Consider the following 22629-nt stretch of genomic DNA (forward strand, 5'->3'; position numbering starts at 1 on the left):
TTAGAAAGTACACAAACTTAGAAAAGTTGCATTGGTACTTGCCTGACCCGGAACCGAACCAGCGCCCTCATACTCGAGAGGTTGGTTCTTTGCCCACTAAGCCACCACTTTTTTTTTTTCCGACGTCAAAAATCATCAAATGACCCCTCCCGCTGTTTGTTAGCAGCGGTGAGGGAGTGTCTGACTCTTACTGACTAAAAACCGTCGTGTTCCGTCATAGGCCTTTTATGTACCAGGGCCGCGGTATCTCTTTCGAACAACCCGCAGCCCCGGCAGGCCGTGGCCCTGCTGGGCCCCGCTGAGGTTGCTGACATCTCTTTGAGGAGCGCGTGGAACAACGCGCGCCGTCGACACGGGTCTGTCGTCTAAGTAGACAGAGGGACGATGAGCCACCCGAACTCACCGCCCACAGACCCACGCCTACGGTGGCCGGGAGTCATTACGCGACACCCGGCGCCCATGGTGTCTACCTGGTCCAGCGCGGCGGCCGGAATGAGAGGTGCGAACTCTTTGGCGTTCCGCCTCCTCCTTCTCGAGCATGACCGCTTCGCAGAAGGAGGCGACGGCATCCCATTCCCTCTCGCCCCGAGCCACCACGACTTTAGGTGGTGGTGATATCTAAAATTCCAAATTATTGTTCTTTGTCAAGTCATTGTAAACATACAAGCCTGCCATCTAGTAGCAGTAGATAAAACTTACAACTCGTTGTAGTTAAGCTAGATGGCGTGGTTTGCACTTCTGTTCCTTGTGTTAAAAAGTAAACAGGTAAAAGACCAGTCAGTGAATCAATGACTGTGCGTCAAACGTCATTCACTTGTTATGAACAGTTGAACAGAAAAAGTTAATATGGAAATGCCATCATCGTCCTCTTTACAAGATTAGGAAATTTTTTTTTTGGTAAAGAAGAGCCAAATTAAACAAATTAAGTTCTATAAGTAGAATATTAATATTTTGTTTTATATGTTTAACACAGGGTTTACACGCTTTAACAAATAATAATAATTTGTTTAGAGAGCTAGGCTGCGCATCGAATTAGTCCCCTGGTTTTATTTTCAACGAATGGTCACTGATTATGCGAGAGTCGTTCTGTGCCTTCTATGTTTGGGTAGATACGTGGATAGCGTAGTACAGTTGTACCAATTTATATCTGCGGCCAAAATTTAATATTATAACCTTTATCACAAGGCGCTAAGAGTTAATGTATCAGAGCCATACCGACGGGGCTTTGTATATCTATACAAACATCTGTCCGACTAGCTTGATATTTTGTATGTAATACCTACTTTCAATTCGGTAGTAATATTCATTCTCTGTCGGAGTTCAGCGCGGTGCGCGCGTATTCATGTGCGAAAGTACACTACATACCAATACGTTAGATGAGTCTTTATTTTTATGTAATTTGCGTTCAATATCACCAGTGCAAATAGTGAGAATAGTGTTGTGCTCTTAGCTATGTAAATAAGCGTTTCAAATTGGTGTAATGGCACGAATACAGGTTTTGCAAGATGTATGAGTAACCAATGACCGCAGGGCATCCCTGCGAGGGGGAGGACAGGGTGGGGGGAAGGGGAGACCAGATTGCCCACTACACTTCGGTAGGTTCTTGCTTCATCTCGGACAGGATCAAAAGAATTTAACAAGTGAGTAAATACAATACCTTACTACTTTTTAGTTACGTAATTACTTAACATATTTTAAGCACAACTTTTTCAGTACTTATTCATGTTCTTATGTAGATAACGAGATTGACTCATGGGGTGTTGTTATCATGGCAAAAATAAGTGAATTTGCAAATCTTTAATTTCAAGAGATATTTTTAGAGGCTGAATCTATGATATCTAATTGATGAAAATGCACGAATGAAAATGCAAAATGACGAATAATGATTTTTTCCTCAAAATGGTCCACTATGTACAAAACCAAATGATTCATTACAAGGATGCTAGTTTCTACCTATAAACATAATACTTATTCTTGGACATTGCATCACATATTTGCCAAACTTTATTAGTTATCAAAAATTTGTAACTTCTGATTAAATATTCTTTAAATATTTGATATTGTGGATAAGCGGTAGATAGTTACATGCGACAGCAAAGCAAAGACACGAGCGCACGGCGACCTCGAACGAAGGCGCGGGGAGTGCGGGGCGCTGGGGAATCCTTCTGGCGCCAGACCGGCATCGGCGTCTACCCGCGCCCCGCCCTCCTCCGCCTGAGCCCACACCCGCACAGGCCAACTCGAAATAGATGCACGGTGATTTACGCCTCGGCCGTATGAGTAAATATGTTGCTTGCCTGCCTGCCTTGGCACGTCCGCCCGCCCCCGCCGCATGCCGATCTCCGTCCCATCTCAAAATCAACGTTACAATCTACGGTCATGCTGCATGCTGTCATACTGATTATAATTAAAGAGCAACAATTTGCTACCTTCTTTAAACGATTGCCCATAGTAAGAAACTCTAATAACGCACTTCTTACCATTAGATCACATTCCTATAATCTTTGTATTTATTTTATTGAATACGTATTGAAATTTCAATTAAATCCTACGTGTTCAACATCCATGAAATAGTGGGAAGGACCTAAAAATGTGAAAAAGCACAATCAGTCTTACTTATAAACTAATAAGATATACTTAAGGGGTGTTTAAGAAAAAATCTTACTTATAAACGTGGCTGAACTAAATCATTTTCTTAGCAATGTCTTAAATTAGCTGTCAAATTAAGTAGCCTCACACCCTTGTTTAACCCACTAATTAGCAAAATGGCTGGATTCTTACCAGCTGATTTTTCATTTCCGGTTTATTGACAGCTCAACTTTTTAATTTTATATTTTACGGATGCCATTGTTGCCATTACACAACGTTTTCACGACAAATATTTTTTTAAGCTACCAACATTCCGGTAGTGTTGAGAAATTAGTATGTTTTTAGGACATAATCTGTTCATTACTTAAGACATGCTTAAGCAACGTTTATAGGTCAAAATAATTTAATCACTACTTAAAGCTTTAAGTAGTAATTTGTTAAAACAATGATTAAAGATGATTAGCTGATTTTTATAAGTAAGGCTGTATATGTGTATGACCTATATATACAGGTAAAATCTGGCTGACCTGGCATAGTTAGTAGGTACTTGCGCATTCTGTCAATCGAATTTGTCGCGGTTCTTTTTTTATAAGCTAATTCTCTTGACACTAAGTTAGAAACAAATAGCGAAATAGGTCTCGCTGTTCACGCGTAATGTGGTGAAAAAGATATTTTTATAATCTTTCCTTCTATACCAATATAAAAAAGAGGAAAAAAAAATACTCAAACTTTCTTACACCTTAGGAAAGATATACTCTTCCCGAGTAACATAAGCTGATTTTATCCCGATACGGGCAATAGTTTCCGCGGATCTGAATATAATAATATTGAATATATAGATTATAAATTCCTAATAATATTCAATATTTTAGAAGTTGTTAAAAAAATATAGGTTTCCGTATATTATAGCAGCAAAATCACCAAACCACCTTGTGCAAATTAGTTTCTGCAATTTGAATAGGTGATTTGGTGCGTCACGTCCTAATTTTGTTTTGGTAATAAAATTAGAGCTCGTATAAATACATGTGTATACAGAAAACAATTTGCTTATTCGTAGGATATAAACGTTATAAATTGTTTGCATTTTGTTCATTGATTCCTTTCCAGAATGTTACGTCGGTACCTACTTGGTAAAATTTAAGGAAAATGATTCCATATTAACAATAACTCTCGGCTGTAAAAAAGTATGAACATAGAATGAATGAAATATTATTGTGGATATGAACGAAAGTCTGCCATGATTGGCGGCAACCTGCGGGACCGGTCTTACCATGTAAACTTTTTGTTGTTCCTGTCTCGCCCATTGTCGCATGAATGCATCGTCGTCATAAGTCCACGCAAGCGGCCAATACATCTACCAACATATTATTTTATTTATAGGTCTAAAGTTCTAAGAACGCCGAGGAAATTAAATTCACTTGAGGCTCAAATGTCCAGGTATAATTCCGTATGTTCATACTTTCTCCTGCTTTGGATCTAACTTCAATGGTTGACTTAAGTGATTTTCACAATCATTTCCATTTACCTACTACACCCTGTATTCTTATTAATAAATAGGTACCTAAGTAAGTACCTACTACCTACGAAGTTATTTTTATAGGATAGGATAACTTTAACAGGATAGGATACATATTCCATAAAGCCGGGGTATCTTCTAATTTGATTATTTGTTTGAATATATTTTATATTGTCAAGAATTTCAAAATGAAATTCTTTGGTGAATATCTATTTTTAACCGGCTTAAAAAAGGTTATCAATTCGGATGTTTGTTTTTTAAGGATCTTTTAATTTTTAATAGTAGGTGTCAAATACACATCACTAAAATTAACGCGACAGATTGACTTACAGAGTTATTTATGGATTTGTAATATTAGTAAGGATTCTGCCGAGTAGGTATTTATTGTGTCTCAAATTTCTGCCATGCATAATTGTTTTATTTCTGATATTGATGTAAATAAAGTGTTAACTGAGTAGGTATGTATTTCCATTAGCAAATTAACTATGTAAGTGTCGTTGAGGTCAACGGGAACAACGAACAGCCGGGGTAGTGATTAGTGAATTTTAAGCAGTCACGTCGATGTCACGCGGTTAGCTCGTAATTTCTACATAAATATTTTTGAAGTAGTGTATTTGATGTGTAGTGAACTTTTCTCCATGGGTCCATTAATATCATTTCACGAGACGCAATGCGGACATATTGCAATTCATGGTTTTAATAAGCCGTCAAAAATAATGCTAACTTGGTCCAATAATCAAGGAAGCCTTACTTCTCTTTTCGCTATGAAAGCAATAAACACATACGGCTGACATTCTGAATTGATTAAGTTTCAGACGGATATATTATTTAAATGCTAAAACTTCCTACTACTGTCGAACGGTTAACGTAAGCCAGGGAAATTGAGGGTCGATTGCTGTTGTTGAATAATTAAATCGTTCTAAAAATAATCTATTTAATGTAAAATCCACATTAATCTAACAGTGAAACTATGGTTGAGTTTACTAGCTAGCGCCGTATATCTAGGGTTCCGGATGTTAATTTTCTTAGTACCTACACACAAGTACATAGTACCTACTTAGCATGAATTTAAAACAGGTCGAATAATTTTTGAATTTGGCTAGGTTGGGCATCACCAAATGTGGAATATGACATACCTACGCAAATTTTATTTATTTAATCTATAAATGTGCCATAATTATGTTTTGGCGTGAAAGACGGATACACAGAGTCACTATCGCATTTATAATATTAATAATGAGTAAGAAATACATCCATTAATCATTAATCCTTAAACGAATGAATTTATTTTAGATTTTTAAATACCAAACTAAAGTGCTAACAAACAATAAGGAGAAATAATAATTAAGACCCCGACATTTTCTCTTTTTTCTAGCTCGTACTTTTCAGTTATGCATTTAATGCAATATTTTTACTGGAAATTCTTAATCACTAGCAATAAGCCGGTGGTAAAGAACTTGTTAGTCGTCATTATTTTCTGAAAAACAATCGTTTGCTTTTTTGATTCAGTTACTACGAATTGAAACGGCTAGGCCCCTGTCTATTAAAAATAACTTTGTTATAATAGAGGGAATCGAAGAAGTTTCTTGGAACTATCGGAATCGTGGATGTGAAAAGGTTACGTAGGGAGGTAGTATGAGCGTTTATTATACATACGTTTGTGCGGCGGCGGCGGAGCGGTCCGACGCGATTGGCGAGCGCGCATGCTCGGGGGTATTCTGAGAATTGCAAACTGACTGAACCGCGTATAGTAATTTTTTTGATTAATTTTGCCATATTTATAATGAGATCGAGTGCAGGAGCGAAAACTTAACCTGATATCTGATCTCTCTCTGGTCATACCTGATTGCCGTACCATTGGACTGTCGAGAGTGAGGGAACTAAGAGTGAATCTCGCTATTTGAATAGTCTACCTATTCGAATAGGTTTGTATGGTTTTACGGAAGAAAGACTGATAAACTACGTATTGTCAATTTTGATCTGCAGACTATCCAAATTAATAAGAACATTTAGTAAGCTGACTTTTCATTCTTGTTGTTTATCAAATACGTACTACCATCGAGTGTTGTTTGGCTACAATTACAATTCTATTGTCATTGATGAAGTAATCGACGCAAATGTTCCACAATTACACAACAGTGGTAAAGATTATCTACATTAAGTTTTATTTATGCTTTTATTTGCTGTACAATTCTGTATACTTTCGGGTAATACCTATATCTAGGATTTTTTTTATCTTATACCCTCTGTGCTCTAGGATGCAGACTGTAGGAAAGCAATACCCGTGTCATAATCATCATTAAGAAGAAAATAAGACAAATGTCTTCTTCTTCCATACTTAGACTGACTTCATCTAAGTCAGTTTCCAGCGGTAAGCAATATCTGAGAATTGGAAACTCTTAGGGACAGAGAAAGTTAGAGGAACCTTGGGTTCTTGTAAAGCTTTCCCTCGGGTATTTTTTAACATAGTAACCAGGTCTGCTAGGTCTTAGTCTGTTTTTTATCATGATTATTTAATCCGTATTGCAATAATATATTTTCGTGATATGTACTGCAGGAAAAAGTTGTTAGGTCTTTACTAACAATATGGTATATACCGATAGTATGGTCAATCCAAGATGTAATCTTGTTACAAGATTTGTTAATGCTATACATATATTATGTAGCTAAAATCGGTTTAATTCCAGAATGTACCACCTATACAGGAAGTACCTAGTATATGAAGGTACCTTCTAAGTATATCTTGAAAACCAATGACTGAGGAAAGGTAGACGAAAAGAGGAAACATGGACTATGCCAATCCGCCTTAAGCAAGCGTGGTGGTTAACATCATTTCTTTTTTTTTTATTCTTCGCCTTTAGGCTTGTTTTATTACCCCAATATGCAGGGCGATAATGAAAGAGAAATAAAAAAGGCTGACGATCATGATCAAGCGCGATTCAAAGCATTGTACTAGTGTTATCACTATCTTTTATAACTTATCAGTTACTGATTTGAATTTGAAGTTGATACGAATAGGTAGGTACTTACTTTTAGCAAAAGATATTATTTATCAAAACATATTTACGTCAGCATGTGAGATTATGGTTGGTTACTATATAAAGAAACATTTGTTTATCGTTGAGAAATGCATGGTGCTTAATATTATTTTTCTTCCCTATCAATTTATCTAAATCAACTCTAACGCTAATAATGTCTGAGCTGTACCTAATAACTACATAGTTATTTACCAATTCGTACGAAGAAAATCAGTGTGGGCGTTCAGAATGCACCTCGGAAGCGGGAACACCTCTGGCGAATATCCAAACGACGTTCCCGACTCAACTCTCCGTATTCTCAACAGAACATTTGGCGGAGAGAGCAAATCTTTTTGAAACGTAAACAATGCTGAAGTGAATCTGTAAAAACGTCCGTCCACTTAAATTGACCGTTTATCATCTGGCATGTCGAAAATTTTACTAAGGACATGGACTATCATCTAATAATTAAATGGCATGTAACAAAGGAATGAATGAGCTGTAGGTAAATACCATTTGCTTATAGACATTTCAATAAAATTTATGAACGTCATTGAGGAAAGACTTGCAAAAAGTGAATAGTTATTTATTTGGTCAAGTGCTACCCAACTCGATGTGACTCACGAATATTATTGTCACATTCATACATACGGCGTATTTTGGTCGTTGATACGTGAACGCCGGAATTCACGAAGAATGACGCCATTCTCTTAATGCCAGTATTAATAAATAGGTACCAATGTGAATGTTATTAATGCTGCGTTAGTGATGTAGCTTATGGTATCTAGGACCTAGGCAAGGCATTGTAGTGGGTTTAAGATTTCTTGATTCATTATACTTGTTCTGCAAAACAAATTTTATAAATTATATAAGAATTATGTCAAAATCTATCTAACGATCTTTAATCAGTTTAGTTTTACTCCTACTAATGTTTTGACGATCTTAATGGCAAACAACAGGATCATGTGAATAAAAATTAAAGACAACAATCGAGTTTCTAGAATACGTATGAACATTATGTTTATTTTGTTCTCATTATCACTTTATCGTGGTTCTTTGGTAATTTGTCAGTTAATAAATGAGAATAGTTAAAAAAAATATATGACACCGAACACCGACAGCGACTAGCGCGGTAACTATATTTTGGGGAGAAATAACCAGGTATATTCAAACACAACTTGACATACTGGAGGCAACATCCATGGTAATCGAGGTCCAAATATTATAATACTTGTTTCTGGAAACCTATCTATTCAATACCATGAATTGTGTGTCCAATGCTTGAAAGAGAAGACTATACTTACTTTTTCAAATTATTATTGGCCGGGGTGTGGTCTGCGTTGGCCCACGAGTCGGTGGCGTAGCGGTCGGGCAAGTTAACGATGACCTGGTTGCGAGGGAAGCCCGAGCAAGGTGGGGAGACGACGCGGTCGGTTCTGCATTCGCACTGGCCACAAACTTGTTTAATATAAACGCTCGCAACTAAACCTACTTTGGGCAGACGTCCACTCTTTTGGTACCTACCAACAAATATAAAGATGTAGTTATTCTGAAAACATTGTGTGTTTGTATTGAAGAATGCTCAAACACTGACGTCATTTAATAATAAATTGTAATACATGCAAGAAACAAGGTAAATAATACATAATACTTACTTAACCAATTAAATTCTAGGTAGTAGAGATGCAAAATATGGTGAATTGTTTTTCACACTCTGTACCCACTAACAATTTCTATTCACATTAGTAAATTCCAGTGAGCTCAGTTGCCTGTTACAGTTGCCACCAAGACTGGTTTCATGGTTTCCCGCCCACGCGACTTCATGGCGCCCGGGTGGAATCACAAATTTATTTAACAGCTGCGTTGCCAAATGGCTGTTTGTCAGGCTCAGATAGATTTTTTATCTGCGAGACAGAATCAAAATCAACAGTTCAAATGTCAAATTTTGTAAAGACGTCTAAAGTAGTTGGTTTTTTCATTTTGTTCAGGGTAATGAGTTTATCTTGGGAAGTTACAGTTTGATAGCTCCCTCGGTACGACTACTTGTTATGCAATTCGAATAAACTTAGGAGATAACAAACAGTGAGTATCAACCGACAACTTTAGTGAAATGTGGTGGTTAAGAATAAGAGAGTTACCGCATTCTTTTATTATAGGTATAGGAACGTGTATTTTTTCATTTGATTAGGCATAAATGTTGTCAAATGTAAGAGACACAGAAACAGACAATCCCCGTTGCGTGCAGCTCAAGGTCGTGACGTGACGTCGGCAGTCGGCAACAGGCGGTACCAACGCCAACTAAACAACGCAACAAGTGCCCCGCGCCCCCGCACTTCACATACCATTCGCGAAACAGCAGCCGTCATAGAGTAACGCCAAGCAATTTTTTTGTGGCGATGGCGTACTAAGGAGACGCAGTGAACTTTGAATCTATGCTTTAAGCCAAAATAGGTTATGTGCCACATTGAAACATGCCTTATAAAATTTACCAAGATGTTAATCAAAAAATCGTTTACCCAGTGAAACGTACCTACATTATGGCCTGTGTAAACACTAGTTGCAAAAATTTTGTATTACCAAAATTTTAAGTCAGGGAAGGAATGCTGATTAAAGCCGAGTTGCAATTTAAGTCCGCGCTCTGGTAAAGCAGAACACGTTAAGAAACAAGTTTGCCTGTGCCTAGAGCTCGACGTCGGAGTATCGCTCGCTTCCTGACCAACTTGTGTTCACAATCGAACGACTGCGTGCTATCCTCGAAACGCGTGCGTCATCGCCTCCGCAATACTGATAAGCGCCTACCAATTATCATTGCAAATAATGTGTTTATATTACATACGAATCTAGCCCGAGTGTCATGAAGTTTCTTCACTGAAAATAAATTATCATCACTACGTAACTCGGCGACCATATAGATTAATACGCGTATTATGCCAGGCTTATTTGTGTAGGTAAACTATGAATGTATAGAATTTTGATAAAGAGGTCTTGCTTGGCGATAATAAGTTCAAGAGATAAGTTAAATATAGGAAAATGCCAACAATAAATTATTAATTGTAGTATGACTACTGATTCCACATCGTTTGAGACTTCATAAAGTGTCACTGTGTAGAAAAAGCGATACCTCTGTTAACATTATTATCATTAATAATTCGTTTTCTGCAATAGAGAATGTGGTTGACGGTGGCAAATAAAACCGATACCCGTTCTAGTCGAGCGCAGCCGTTACGAAATCAGCGCTGCATGAAAATTACATTGCTTGCCATGCCGCTATAAGTGATAACAAATATTTGATGGTTATCCTGTATTGTCCTGCAATAATTTTCTTATTTGTCACCGTTGCTTGATAAATAAGATTTGACACGTGTTATTTAAAATACCGCTGAAAATTTATTAATGAGAACTTAGTACCTATATTTATGTAAGGTTTGCCACAGTAAAGGCAGACAAAATTCTTAATTAACTAATTAGTTACTTTTTCATGTTTATTTTCTGAGACATGGACCTAACTTTCGAAATGCCAATATTTAGGTAAGTAGTACATCTTAATTGGTCCTTTTTCTGATCATCTAGTTCAATGTAGCGGTAGGTACCTATTACCCACCTAACAATTAGGATTGTAGTTAAAGCGCAGGTTAAAGTCCGTGCATATTATGTAGATACATATAAATAGATTACGAAGAACAACCGATCCGGTTGCGGTGAAGGAGGGAGATAGATAAAACGCGACATGAATCACTACTTACAGCGGGCGCAGAGTGCGGTGCGCGGGTAGGGACGCGGGTGGTGCGGGGGGCGAACGGAACGAAACGAACAAACCAACGACATTACAAACAGTTGAACACTCATCCGCGGTGCGGGAACGTTCGCTGTTCCTTCTTAGAGCGTACGATAAACGAGACATATTTTCCAGCATAAAACAAAACAAATAAATACTTCTATGTAAATAATTGTTATCGTTTGCTGAAAAGAAAGTGGCGTCGCAATACTGTAGTGCAAGTGAGACTTGTGTGACGATAATACAGGTGTTGGCTCTGTGTGTGTGTGTGCCGTGTGGCGTGGATCGTCGCGCAATTATTAACGATGATTCACTTGTGCGCGGGTGAAATGCAGCCTATCGGACTTGTTGACATTTGTTCTGGAGGCGTCAACAAATGATATCAAGACAGCAATGATATAATGGTGGACTGATCAATTTAGCCGCGGTAAGGTTCTAAATAGTCAGTCTTGTTTCGGTATATTTACTACTTATAGCTTTAATCAATTAAATATTATGAAATAATTTCGTAGGTATAACAAAGTATAACCGAAACCGATAGCGTTAAGATTACTTTTAAGTCCTAAGTGCATATAGGTAGTAAAATGAAATAAAAACCGTAAAGGTACCATATTTACCAAAGCCCTTAGGAACGTAAATATTTACAATGATCAGTTATTTAATATATATTGGGAACATCAAATCTGCAGATAATACTAAATAAACAAACCTAATAACATCAATATCAACAAAGACGAACCATTTTACAATTCAACAAACGGGTATTTGTTTGGTCTTCCCTAGTCTTGCTTTCTAGTCATAACGGATTTAAAAGATAAGTAGCTTGTTAATTCATGAATATAGGGTGTTGTTCCAATATCTCATTTAAGTGCCTAAACCAGACTTATAGGAAGTAAAAACCAATATTTCATACTATTCGTTCAATGTTTATAAAGCGGGAAGGGCATTTTGTTTATAAGCACCTGCTTTCGATTAATACTTATTTAGATAATTAAGTGTTTAAAAAAAATGAGTTTTTATCCACTAAGTCTTAAATCATGAAGATGAAAAGACAACATTTTGCATAATATTGCGACAAGCCCAAACGTAGTGTATCTGTATAAACATTAGGGCATATTATTATAGTTGTGTTAAGTGATAGGTAGAGGCAATGGAAGCTGGCGGCGTGCTGGCGGCCGACACAGGCGTCGCCAGGGCCGCCTGGCTTGGCGCCAGGCCGGCGGGCGGCGGCCGGCCGCCGGGATTCCTTTGTCTCATTACAACACTGCTTGTTACTGCCTCCTGCCTTTGGCCGAACTTTCCTGCTCCATATTAGTATGATCTATAATAACAATCATCCAGTTAAAAATACATTTAGAAACAGTGTCCAGGTAAAAGTTAACTTGTTTGGAGCAAATTGGCTATTAGCTATATTTTTAGCTGACTTTAAGTTTCTAATCTCTAGCTATATCTAGATACCTATATCAATCGCACATCGCTTGCAAGTCGTTATTTAAATAGGTTCATCACACACATATGTAATGATCTGAACGCCGATATATAAAGACGAGGCCGATTGTGTTGTGTGCGTAAGCGGCAAGTGCGTACTGGAGCTTATTTGCTTGCCTGTTCTCAAACGAACGAACGGAGCCGCTTGGTTGTCTCCAGTTCTCAGAAATTGTAACGCCTTCTCGGAACGTACCAACGGCGCAGCCGTCCACAAACGACTCAAGTGAGCGCAAGCGAGGTCGTCCGCCATCGTACTACTACACGTATTCGAATTGTATAGATAACACTCACACTTACAGAACTGAATGTCTCACTAGGTACTTGTTTTGTGATACGACTAAGCCTTTAGCAATTTCTTGTTAACGTGTGCCTATAACTATCTAATTACTTAATACTTTTAAAAAATCTGACAATTAAAGTTAATAAAATGGTTGTATGGCAAAATGCATAAATTCATATCAATATCACATTTCCATATGGATATGCAGTACCATTATGCCTACCTAGATGAAACAGAAGCTAGGTAACCGTTTACCCAAATATAGAAATAAGTACCTGACAAATAATGAACGCAATTTCATGAGTTGTAAAGAAAAAATACGACAGAAAGCACCGCCGACTGGGGATATCCTCGTCTATTAGCGTGACGTCATGGTGATGTCACACTACACACCAATAGAAATAGCTCGGCACATGCGCGGTGCGTTGCGTCAACACGTTTACCGCATCGCTGTTCGCTGTTTTGTGTGGAGTGCTTTTCAATGATTTGATGTACTAAAAATAAGCCTGAATGAACATAAACAAATATTAGGCTTAAAAATATTGTTAACTTTTTTGAAGTTGAACATTGCGAGTTAGAGTTTTTTAGTGCCATAAAAGTATGGAAGACCGTATTACAGAAACGTAAATGTTTACAGAAGTATGTAGCTCAGTACTTAAAACCGAAAGAATGCAATAAATGCTAATTGTTGACATGGAAAGGCAATATGTGAAAACAATTAAATATAGCGTAAAAATGGCCTAAAATCGATCACATACCTATACCAAATTAAACTGTGAATGTTATAAATAGATTCAAGGAGTATAAATAATTATAGAAAAGCTTAAAGTTCAAATGCTTCCGTGGTTTAAATGATTGGATCTTTACGAATAAAGCAAAATATTGGTCTTCTCTTAATATCTACAAAAAACAAAAATGAACAATAACGCTTTATTGGTTAGTGAATGACATCAGTAAGTCAAGTTCAATCCACAGTTGACAAAAACTACCCAAATATGTATGTGTCATATGGTCGGTTAAACATATCAACAGGTAGGAACTTCGTTTAAGTTTTTGTTTAATTTATAAGTTTGAACCTTAGGCATCGTTTAACGGAAGTACATACCAAGAACTTACTACAAATTAGGAATTGAGGGTATTCCTAATTTGTAGTAAGTTTAGTGTATGAAATGAGCAAGCTGTTGTCAGAATGTGTTTTTATTCAGAAGCTTTGATTGTACTTGCCTTACTTGTTTCGTACGCAAACGGGAATCATAATCATGAGATGGTCACGCGGCGAGGTCGCGAACCGAACTCATCGGTTAAAATATCCCCGATAAAACCACGTGCATGGAACCGTACCATACGTCTATATTTCTAAATACAATTTCATTTTTATATTTAATTTACTGACGTATTTACTTTACTTACATCGTATATTCTCAATCAAGCCAGGATTCAGAGTAACTCGTTGATCATACACTTAATATTTGAAATTGTAGGAATAATAATGTTATATAACAATAATTCCTTTTTAGTAGAAGTTTATTTATTTCATCAAACTTCATGCGCACGCTATCGTTAAATGACGATGTCAGGATGTCATCGTTCGTCACCATTTCGATTCATTCAACGCAAGATGCAAGTAATCGATAGTTAAAGATAGCGTTCTCATGATGGGAGGTGAACGTGATAGCGGTCATTAAGTTATTATTTTCACTAAACACAATTTTTTATTCCTTTCAGGTACAAAAGTCGCGGGTACGATGCCGCTTACACAAGAAAAACGTTTAGATAGTAACTTCTCCAATAACAATGATCACAGCTATCTTCACAAGAAATTCAAAAAAATGGCATCTACGATTTCTGTGTTTCCTACAAACCTACCAAAAACAGGGGAAACACGGCACAAGGAAACAATTGTATCGCCAACTTCTTGCAGTTTGGCGATATCAAACGGAAGTATCGCAGCAGCCCATCCAGAGATAGAAAAAATAAAAACAAAAGCCGACAGACAGCATTTACAAGCTCAGGATGTGGACAACAATGTACAAATTAATTATAATGATGAAAATAGTAGAATAAGTAATGTAAATAATAATGTTCAAGTAACTGGTCAGACCAGTGTTACTGATGAATTTTCTAATAAGACTGAGAATCTTGAAAATGATTTAATCAAAGAAGCCTATAACGGTGGAGCGAGCGGACGTTATATATGTCCTTACTGTAAATTATCTTGTGCCAAGCCTTCAGTTCTTCAAAAACATATCAGAGCTCATACGAATGAGAGACCATACCCATGTGTACCTTGTGGATTTGCTTTTAAAACAAAATCCAATTTATACAAACATCAAAGATCAAGGACACATGCCTTAAGAATGCAAGGATCAGATGTATCTGCTACAATAAATGATGACGACTTATCAGGAGATTCTGAGAGTGATACATCTATTCCTCCTACATCTTTATCTGAAACAGGATCAGATGCCTCTATAATCCGTGCGGAGAACGTAGAATCAAACGATTCTTCTGAATTAATTATTGATACAAGCATGCCCTCGACAAGCATGAATTTTTCTATAGTTGATAACAACAGATCAAAATCGATATATAAACCTAAGTTTAGAGCAGCTTTATATCAAGAGATTGATGAAAAAGAAAAAGTAAAAAAATCTATTTCACCAAATGCCGATTTCCTTACGGAACATATCTCAAAAATTATATCAGATAATGAAGCTATCGTTGACGTTATAGAAACACCGCTTCAAAAAAAATATGGCAAGATTAAACAAATAGCTGAAAGCAAACAATTTATGAATGACATAACGGAAATAAAATCAGAACCATCGCCACTCAACTTGACAAAATCTAACCATGAAAATGAAAATTCCTACAGAAAAAGATCTCACTCTGAAAGCTTTTCACAGAATGATAATCAAAAACATCCTTTAAACCCAGAGGGCTCTATTATAAAGGATCTCCTTCTTAAAACTAAAATGAATGGTCTAGCTTCTGTTACAGGCATTGAATTAATTGACGGATCTTTATTTATCTGTCCTTTGTGTCAGATAATATATAGAAGTGCGGATAACTTAGAGACACATAGAATGTATTACTGCAAAGGTAGCAATAGTAATATGTCTCAAAAAGATATAAAATCTATAAGGCCCGAAAATATATTCGTAAGAAGTAATTCTATAAATGTTAGATTACCAGAATCACCTTCAAATTTTTCAAGATCGTCTAATTCAACAAAGGCTTCGCCATCTAGAAATAAGCCTGATAACCTTGTCATCTTGAAACCAGAATCAAATGATGTTGCAGCACCTTTACCGTCACCAGGACCATTACTTGGAAATACTAGACTTGTGGATTCTAGAGTACCGGCAGATTATGCTAGAAAAAATGAAAGTCTTAAAGTGAAACCTTTAGCAAGTCCAAAGAGAAGAATTGATAGCCGAGCTGACACATATAGTCCAAGGTTGTTAGAAAATGTTTCACCTAGATCAAATGATCTGTATTCACAACCCAAGATTAGATGTATCGATACTAACTCTACGACTTTACGAACAATGGATGAAATGTCGCAACATATGAGACATAATTCAACCTCCTTACAAATGTTTGGAGGTGAAGTAAAAATTGTTGATCATTCAGGTAGCACAACCACTCTTCGAATAGAACCCAGTAAAAATCAGCTATCTCCTATATTGATACAACAAAACCTTTCACCATCAAAACTTGCTAATGACGTAGAAGCGAGCAGTGTTGTAGTGAGATCCGGTTTACATTCCGGTGGCACGATAATGCACAATCCTCCAACACCGAAAGAAGGCTTGGGTACTCCACAACCACAGACACCTAGAATTTCAATATCAAGCGCACCTTCTATTTCGAGTTCTAATTTGCCCAATATACACGATATAACACATTTTCAATTTCCACCACTAAGTGCAATTACAGCATTTAACCCATTGACTTTGCCTCCACTCAGTCCATCGTCTCCAAATGGTGCAACTACAATTTTCCATGGAGGGAAACTAATACCACACGTGCCAGGAATCCCAGGACCCAACACACCAGGAGTATTCATTGGGAACCCAAATTCTCATACGAAGAATGTTATGACTAGTGATAATAACAAAACATCCTTGCAATCCACTCACGAAGACCAACATGGAACTCCGTTAAATAACACGCAATCTTCAAAAGGAAACATAATCAAATACGATACACAGCAATTACGTAATAGTAAAAGTCCAAATCTTCGACCATCAGTCATAGAAGCTGAAGAACAAACTCAAGATCATTTTAACGTTGATATGCCGCAGTATCTTTCAACTGTTCCTATTATAAAAATAAAGAATGTGGATGAGGCAAATGCGAAATCGTTTTCAACAAATCTAGTGAAATCAATTCTGAGACAAGACGGACCTGTCAAAAGAAGTTCTGATGGCACTCCGAGGACGCCGGTTTTGAAAGAAAATATTAATTTTTCATCACACAAACTAAAGAATAGAGATAAATATAATGTCAGTCAACAATTCAAAAACATTGAACCCAAATCAGAAAAAGAGCTACGTAATTTCAATTTTGAAAATTTAATAACGAAGGCTGAAATATACAACAATCAAATTCCTAGTTCATCAGAAGTTCAAAAAAATACCAACGCTCAAGAAACGCCGTCCGTTTCAGTATACAATGAAAGGTCGGAAACGTCATACTTCCAAAAGAATGTCATATCTAAAATTGCTGCAGAAGATCGAAAACCGAAATTTTTACGGCCTTCTACCTTACCATTAAAACCTGGGACATTTACGCCTAAGCGGCACCATGGTATTACGCCTAACGCAAACACTATGCCACTTGTATCACCAGAAACCCCTCGCCCAGCTAAGGCTTATGGCCAGCTTTACTTAAATGGGAATGCCTATACATATTTAGGATTAAAGTGCTCAACAAAAGTTTTTTACTGCACAATCAATCGACCACAACCTACATATGTTCCGAATCAGCATTTCCTGTCAATGTACAGTAACTGGCAGGTAATTTTCAATTTTTATGAGTACGTTTACTAACTATTACTATTACAGTTTACGTTGATGATTGTATTCAAAATATAAATATGTTTACAGTTATTATCTGAGCTGACGCCAGACCCGCTGGGATTGTCAGCATCGTCTGCAATGTCTCTTTATGACTCACGTCATCGACCGCAGGCAATGGCTGTAGCTGTGATTAAACAGGATCTTGTATTGACTCATTCCTCGCAGTGGAAGAGGATCGTAAAAGACAACAAACAGGTAACAATGTCCTTCAATATATAAATATAATCTACATAGTAGGATGCAATTCTATAAAATTAGACATTTTTAATTTCTGGTTGTTTGTGTAGGTACTAGTAGTTAATGTGCATTTTTGGCAGATTTTCTCCAACATGATAAACGTCTCATTAAGGAAAACAATTGTATAACATAAATTAAAATGACCAATATTCGAAGATAAATCTGATTTAGGAGTGTAAATATTCCTAAAAAATTTCGGGATTACGTAGTCTCATCAAGACTTTTATTAACTTAAAAAAATATCAGGTGATTTAATAATTATTAATCTAAATAATTTTGTTCTTATTTTCAGGCTATACAATTGGTTGATTTGAAGAAAACCGACGAAAATAAATTTTCGGTGTGTGATAATGTAACAACCCCTAAAAAGGAGGTGACCGGTGGTTTTGAAAGTAATGAAGAATATACGTACGTGCGGGGTCGCGGAAGAGGACGTTATGTTTGTTCAGAATGTGGAATTCGTTGCAAGAAGCCTTCCATGCTAAAGAAACATATTCGCACTCACACCGACGTACGGCCTTATACATGCGTGCATTGCGCTTTTAGGTAAATAATATATCTATTCGTCTAAATCTTAGTTTACTCTGGTAAATAAATCTTTAATATAATTTTACCTCTCACGGTGTTAAAATATATAAATTTTGTTTATGTTTCAGTTTCAAGACTAAAGGAAACTTAACTAAACATATGAAAAGTAAAGCGCACTATAAGAAATGCTGTGAATTAGGCATTAATCCCAATGAAGGTAATGATGCCGAGGGTGGAGAATTGGCGCAATGCTCCGGTGAAACTGACGATGATACTGAATCAGAGGGTGATGAAGGAAATGAAGGCGAAACAGAATCAAGTGGTAAGAAGAACATATTTTTATAATGATCGTTCTTTATCGCAATCAAATAAATTGCATACTTACCTACACAAAATAGTTGTATTTGCAATACTCGAGTGTGAGTGTTGAACACATTGTCATATATTTCTTTATATTTTCTCAGATACAGAGGCGTATAAGTCGCGGCTACCAGAACATGAAGCCGCACACTGTTTATTATCACTGGGAGGATCTAGGCCAACCACATCCGCTACTCCTGGCTTGATAACCAGTGCTAGACCGTCTACATATCCGTATACACCAACGGGACTGGAAAATGTTAGTACCGAAAACAATCAAGAAAGGTCAAATACAGGACGGAGTTCACCAAATGATTCGAGACAAAGCACTGAAAACGAACCCATGGACCTCAGTAAAACTGATGTAAAAACATCTCAACATAATATTGCCGAAATACCCACTGCCAGAGAAAGTAGTGTTTTAGCATCCTTAGCTTCAAATACTGCTAAACTTCCAAATCACCAGAGTCAGTGGACAAATGGAGAACCTATGTTACATACATATTTGACAGAGCGAGCGCTTCAGGATTCAAAGATTAAGCAAAGTCAGCTTACGAGTAATTTGACTAAAGTAAGAAAAATTGATCTTGAAAAGTCAACTTACACTGATACTTACTGTTCAATGGATACGAACAGTAAAATTACGAATTCTGTTAAAAGTTCGTTTATGACACCGGTGTCTTCGTCTCGAGTCTCTTACAGCGAGTCCAAAATATCAGATGTAACTGAAACAGAGAATGTGGCGAAATCTCCAGCTATCAACAGAGATGAGGTTTCAGTAATAAGGGAATCAAATGTCCCAACTACTTTGGTCAATGAGACTAAAGGAAACCACATACAATCTCAAAGCAATGCAGAAAATGCAAAACATGTAGTCTCGGAATATTTGAAACATGCAAGAATAAATCAAATTCAAACGCAAGAAGAGAGTATCCAGAACCAAAACGATGATTCCAACGATGATAATGTTTTAGTAATACGAGAAGATAATACAAAATCAGAAGATCAATTCTCGGAATCTGAATCCGTAAAGCTTCCTTCATTGGATCATGAACCTGTTGCAAGAAAAGTTGTCATAGGAGTGGGGGGCGTAGCTTTTAAAGTTACAAAAGGAAAGGATTTCGAAAATAGTTCTTATTCACCAGGCAGGTTAATGGAAGACGGTCGCAGGGTTTGCGATTTTTGTAATAAGACATTCACGAAACCTTCTCAGTTGAGATTGCACCTCAATATACATTATATGGAGAGGCCCTTTAGATGCAGCGTATGTGCAGTAAGTTTTAGAACGAGGGGTCATCTTCAAAAACATGAACGCTCGGGTTCACATCATAATAAAGTGTCCATGACTTCAACATTTGGGGCAGCAACATCGTTTAACCCTAGACCATTCCGGTGTTCTGATTGTAATATTGCGTTCAGAATACATGGACACTTAGCCAAACATCTTAGAAGTAAAATGCATGTAATGCGGCTTGAATGTTTATTCAAATTGCCATTTGGGACATTTACAGAAATCGAAAGAGCTGGTGTTAGTCTAACAGACATTGATACCACAGATTGTGCAAGCTCGCTTGCGAGCTTACAAACGCTTGCAAGAAAGCTACACGAGAAGGATCCAACAAAGCTCGAGTACCGGGAACCTAATGGTGCGAGTTTAACAGGCCCTACCATCGGCAGGGACTCCTCAGAAGACGAAGATACCGCACCTTGCGAAAATATGAGTGAAAGTGAGAAAGATATTGACGGAAAGACTATTGAAAGTATTGAAGGTCAAGATAAAGACATGCAAGTTAATTATAGTGCCACAGATATTTAGTGCCAAAATTATTTTAAGTAGAATATTTTAATGTGCAATTTTGTTTTGTTATTAATTTAAGGTATAACTATTCATACTGGGGTATGACTCAGACTCGTGTGAAAACAAAACGATGCGCTTTAATTATATTATTATACATTGCTGTATCTTATTTCGACGTAACTGTGAAACTATCCTGTAAATATCTCAAATTCAAATAATTTTAATGTTGTTAAATTTGCTTCCATATTAGGGCTTACATACATATTGTATTTGTTATAAGTAACTCTTAAATAGGTTTAGTAAAAACTTTGATAGTAATTCAGTTGAAAATTAGGAGCTGAATGCGAAACTTCCCATTTTAACGTATCCACAACATTCTTACATAAATATTTTGGTGGTCCATATTTTAGGTAAACTACGACTCAATATCAATGACACATATTGAAAATTCTTAAATGTAGCAACTTTATCTTGATATAAGTACCATTATTACTTTTGTATGTATTTTTATAAAATATATACTTACGATGTATTTACACTGTGTAACATCTACTTCCAAATCTTTTATCTAAAAATAAATTGGCATATCAAATTCCAGATACTAAATTTAGATATACAAAAATAAATATACAAAAGTCTTCCATATCAAAAATAGCACTTGTTCTAGATATTTGATTGTACATTCGTACATTCAGAATGGAAATACACCTACCAACAGACATACTTCCAAATCAACTTATCCGCATTATTGTATACCGTGCTGATGTGATTTTGTTAACTTCATATTGGTGATTAAACACGTAAAGTACGTTCAAAATAGCTCGAGCTGAGGTTTTCTAAGCAACCAGACATGTACAAGTCACCAACAAAAAAGGCACTTATTTTGAACGCACTTTATGAAAATCATTGTTATTATACTATCAATATAGTAATCTTAACCGTTCTTTTGGAACACTCACGTTCTACTGTACCTAGTGTATATGGTTAAGATTCTTTAAACTTTAATGATTCAGATGAGACTAGTTACTCTGAATATAAAACTCACGTTTTATACACCACCGAGTGTTTAAAACGTGATTTTTTAATAGTTATAAAATAAAATCTTGATTTTTTGTATGCGCTGTACGCATACAAAAATTATATAATTAAAACTATGTCAGCTTTATACTCTCAATTGGCAACTAAACAAAGTTAACGAAGAAACAGTGCTACGGTTATTTATGATTGAGAATAGAGCGGAATTCTAAAAAGAAATGACTTGTTTATGTAAATAATAAGTATTACTATCCATAAAGATAACCATATCATGAAACCTTATTCTAGGTACCTATTAAATAGAAAAAAATAACTACAACTTTTAATTGTATAAAATATGTAGTATTCAACATAAAATGGCCTATTGTATGTGAACGACAAGTTTATTCTATCCAATTTAAAAACATAAGGGCCGTTTAAGAATTTTGTAGTTTTCCCAGTTAAGTGTTGCTAGCCTGGCACAATGCTACCGCAACTCACATAGCTATGATTATTATTTTTATACGGTCTGCGTTTTGTGGTACATAATGTTTGAATATGACTGATATCTATTTAAGTATGAAACTTATTATGTTTGGAACGCATTACAACTCTATGTAAGTACAAAAATTGTATATTTCTGTAAATTGTTGTTTAAGAAATTATAATTAATTTATAAAAAGAAAATTCAAACGAAGAATTTACGTAGGAACTAATTGGTGAGTTCGCTGGCATTGTGCCACACAATATACTCTAATATAGCTATTTTACATTATTGGGTCGGTATGTTTGAAGGAAATGGTGTACTCGTGATTATTGTAGAATTATAGATATAATTTTTTTGATGTATATTATATCGAATGGGGATTAATTTTACTAAATTGTTGCAAGAAATTTGTAATAAAGGAGTTACATAATTATAATACATTGAGTTATTTAA

The 22629-nt window shown here is 36.3% G+C and overlaps 1 protein-coding gene and 1 long non-coding RNA gene across 3 annotated transcripts; one reads left to right on the forward strand and one right to left on the reverse strand.

Moving 5' to 3' along the window:
• The first annotated feature begins 1147 nt into the window (after positions 1–1147).
• LOC110378909 (uncharacterized) lies at positions 1148–22629 on the forward strand. 2 transcript variants are annotated; one of them, XM_021338352.3, is made up of 6 exons: positions 1148–1640; positions 14391–17689; positions 17780–17947; positions 18282–18535; positions 18646–18839; positions 18982–22629. In XM_021338352.3, the coding sequence occupies exons 2-6, from the start codon at positions 14411–14413 to the stop codon at positions 20691–20693; spliced, it is 5607 nt and encodes a 1868-aa protein (XP_021194027.3). In that variant the 5' UTR covers positions 1148–1640; positions 14391–14410; the 3' UTR covers positions 20694–22629. The 2 variants fall into 2 exon arrangements, with proteins under 2 accessions (XP_021194027.3, XP_021194026.3); XM_021338351.3 differs by lacking the exon at positions 1148–1640 and adding an exon at positions 10717–11324.
• On the reverse strand, positions 7724–9020 carry LOC135119321 (uncharacterized). The gene is made up of 3 exons (XR_010278169.1): positions 8778–9020; positions 8427–8642; positions 7724–7965 (listed from the first exon to the last, which is right to left on the reverse strand). It is a non-coding gene; the product is annotated as an uncharacterized LOC135119321 (long non-coding RNA).

This window comes from Helicoverpa armigera, chromosome 3 (genome assembly GCF_030705265.1).
Source record: "Helicoverpa armigera isolate CAAS_96S chromosome 3, ASM3070526v1, whole genome shotgun sequence".
In the NCBI taxonomy this organism is placed as follows: Eukaryota; Metazoa; Arthropoda; class Insecta; order Lepidoptera; family Noctuidae; genus Helicoverpa; species Helicoverpa armigera.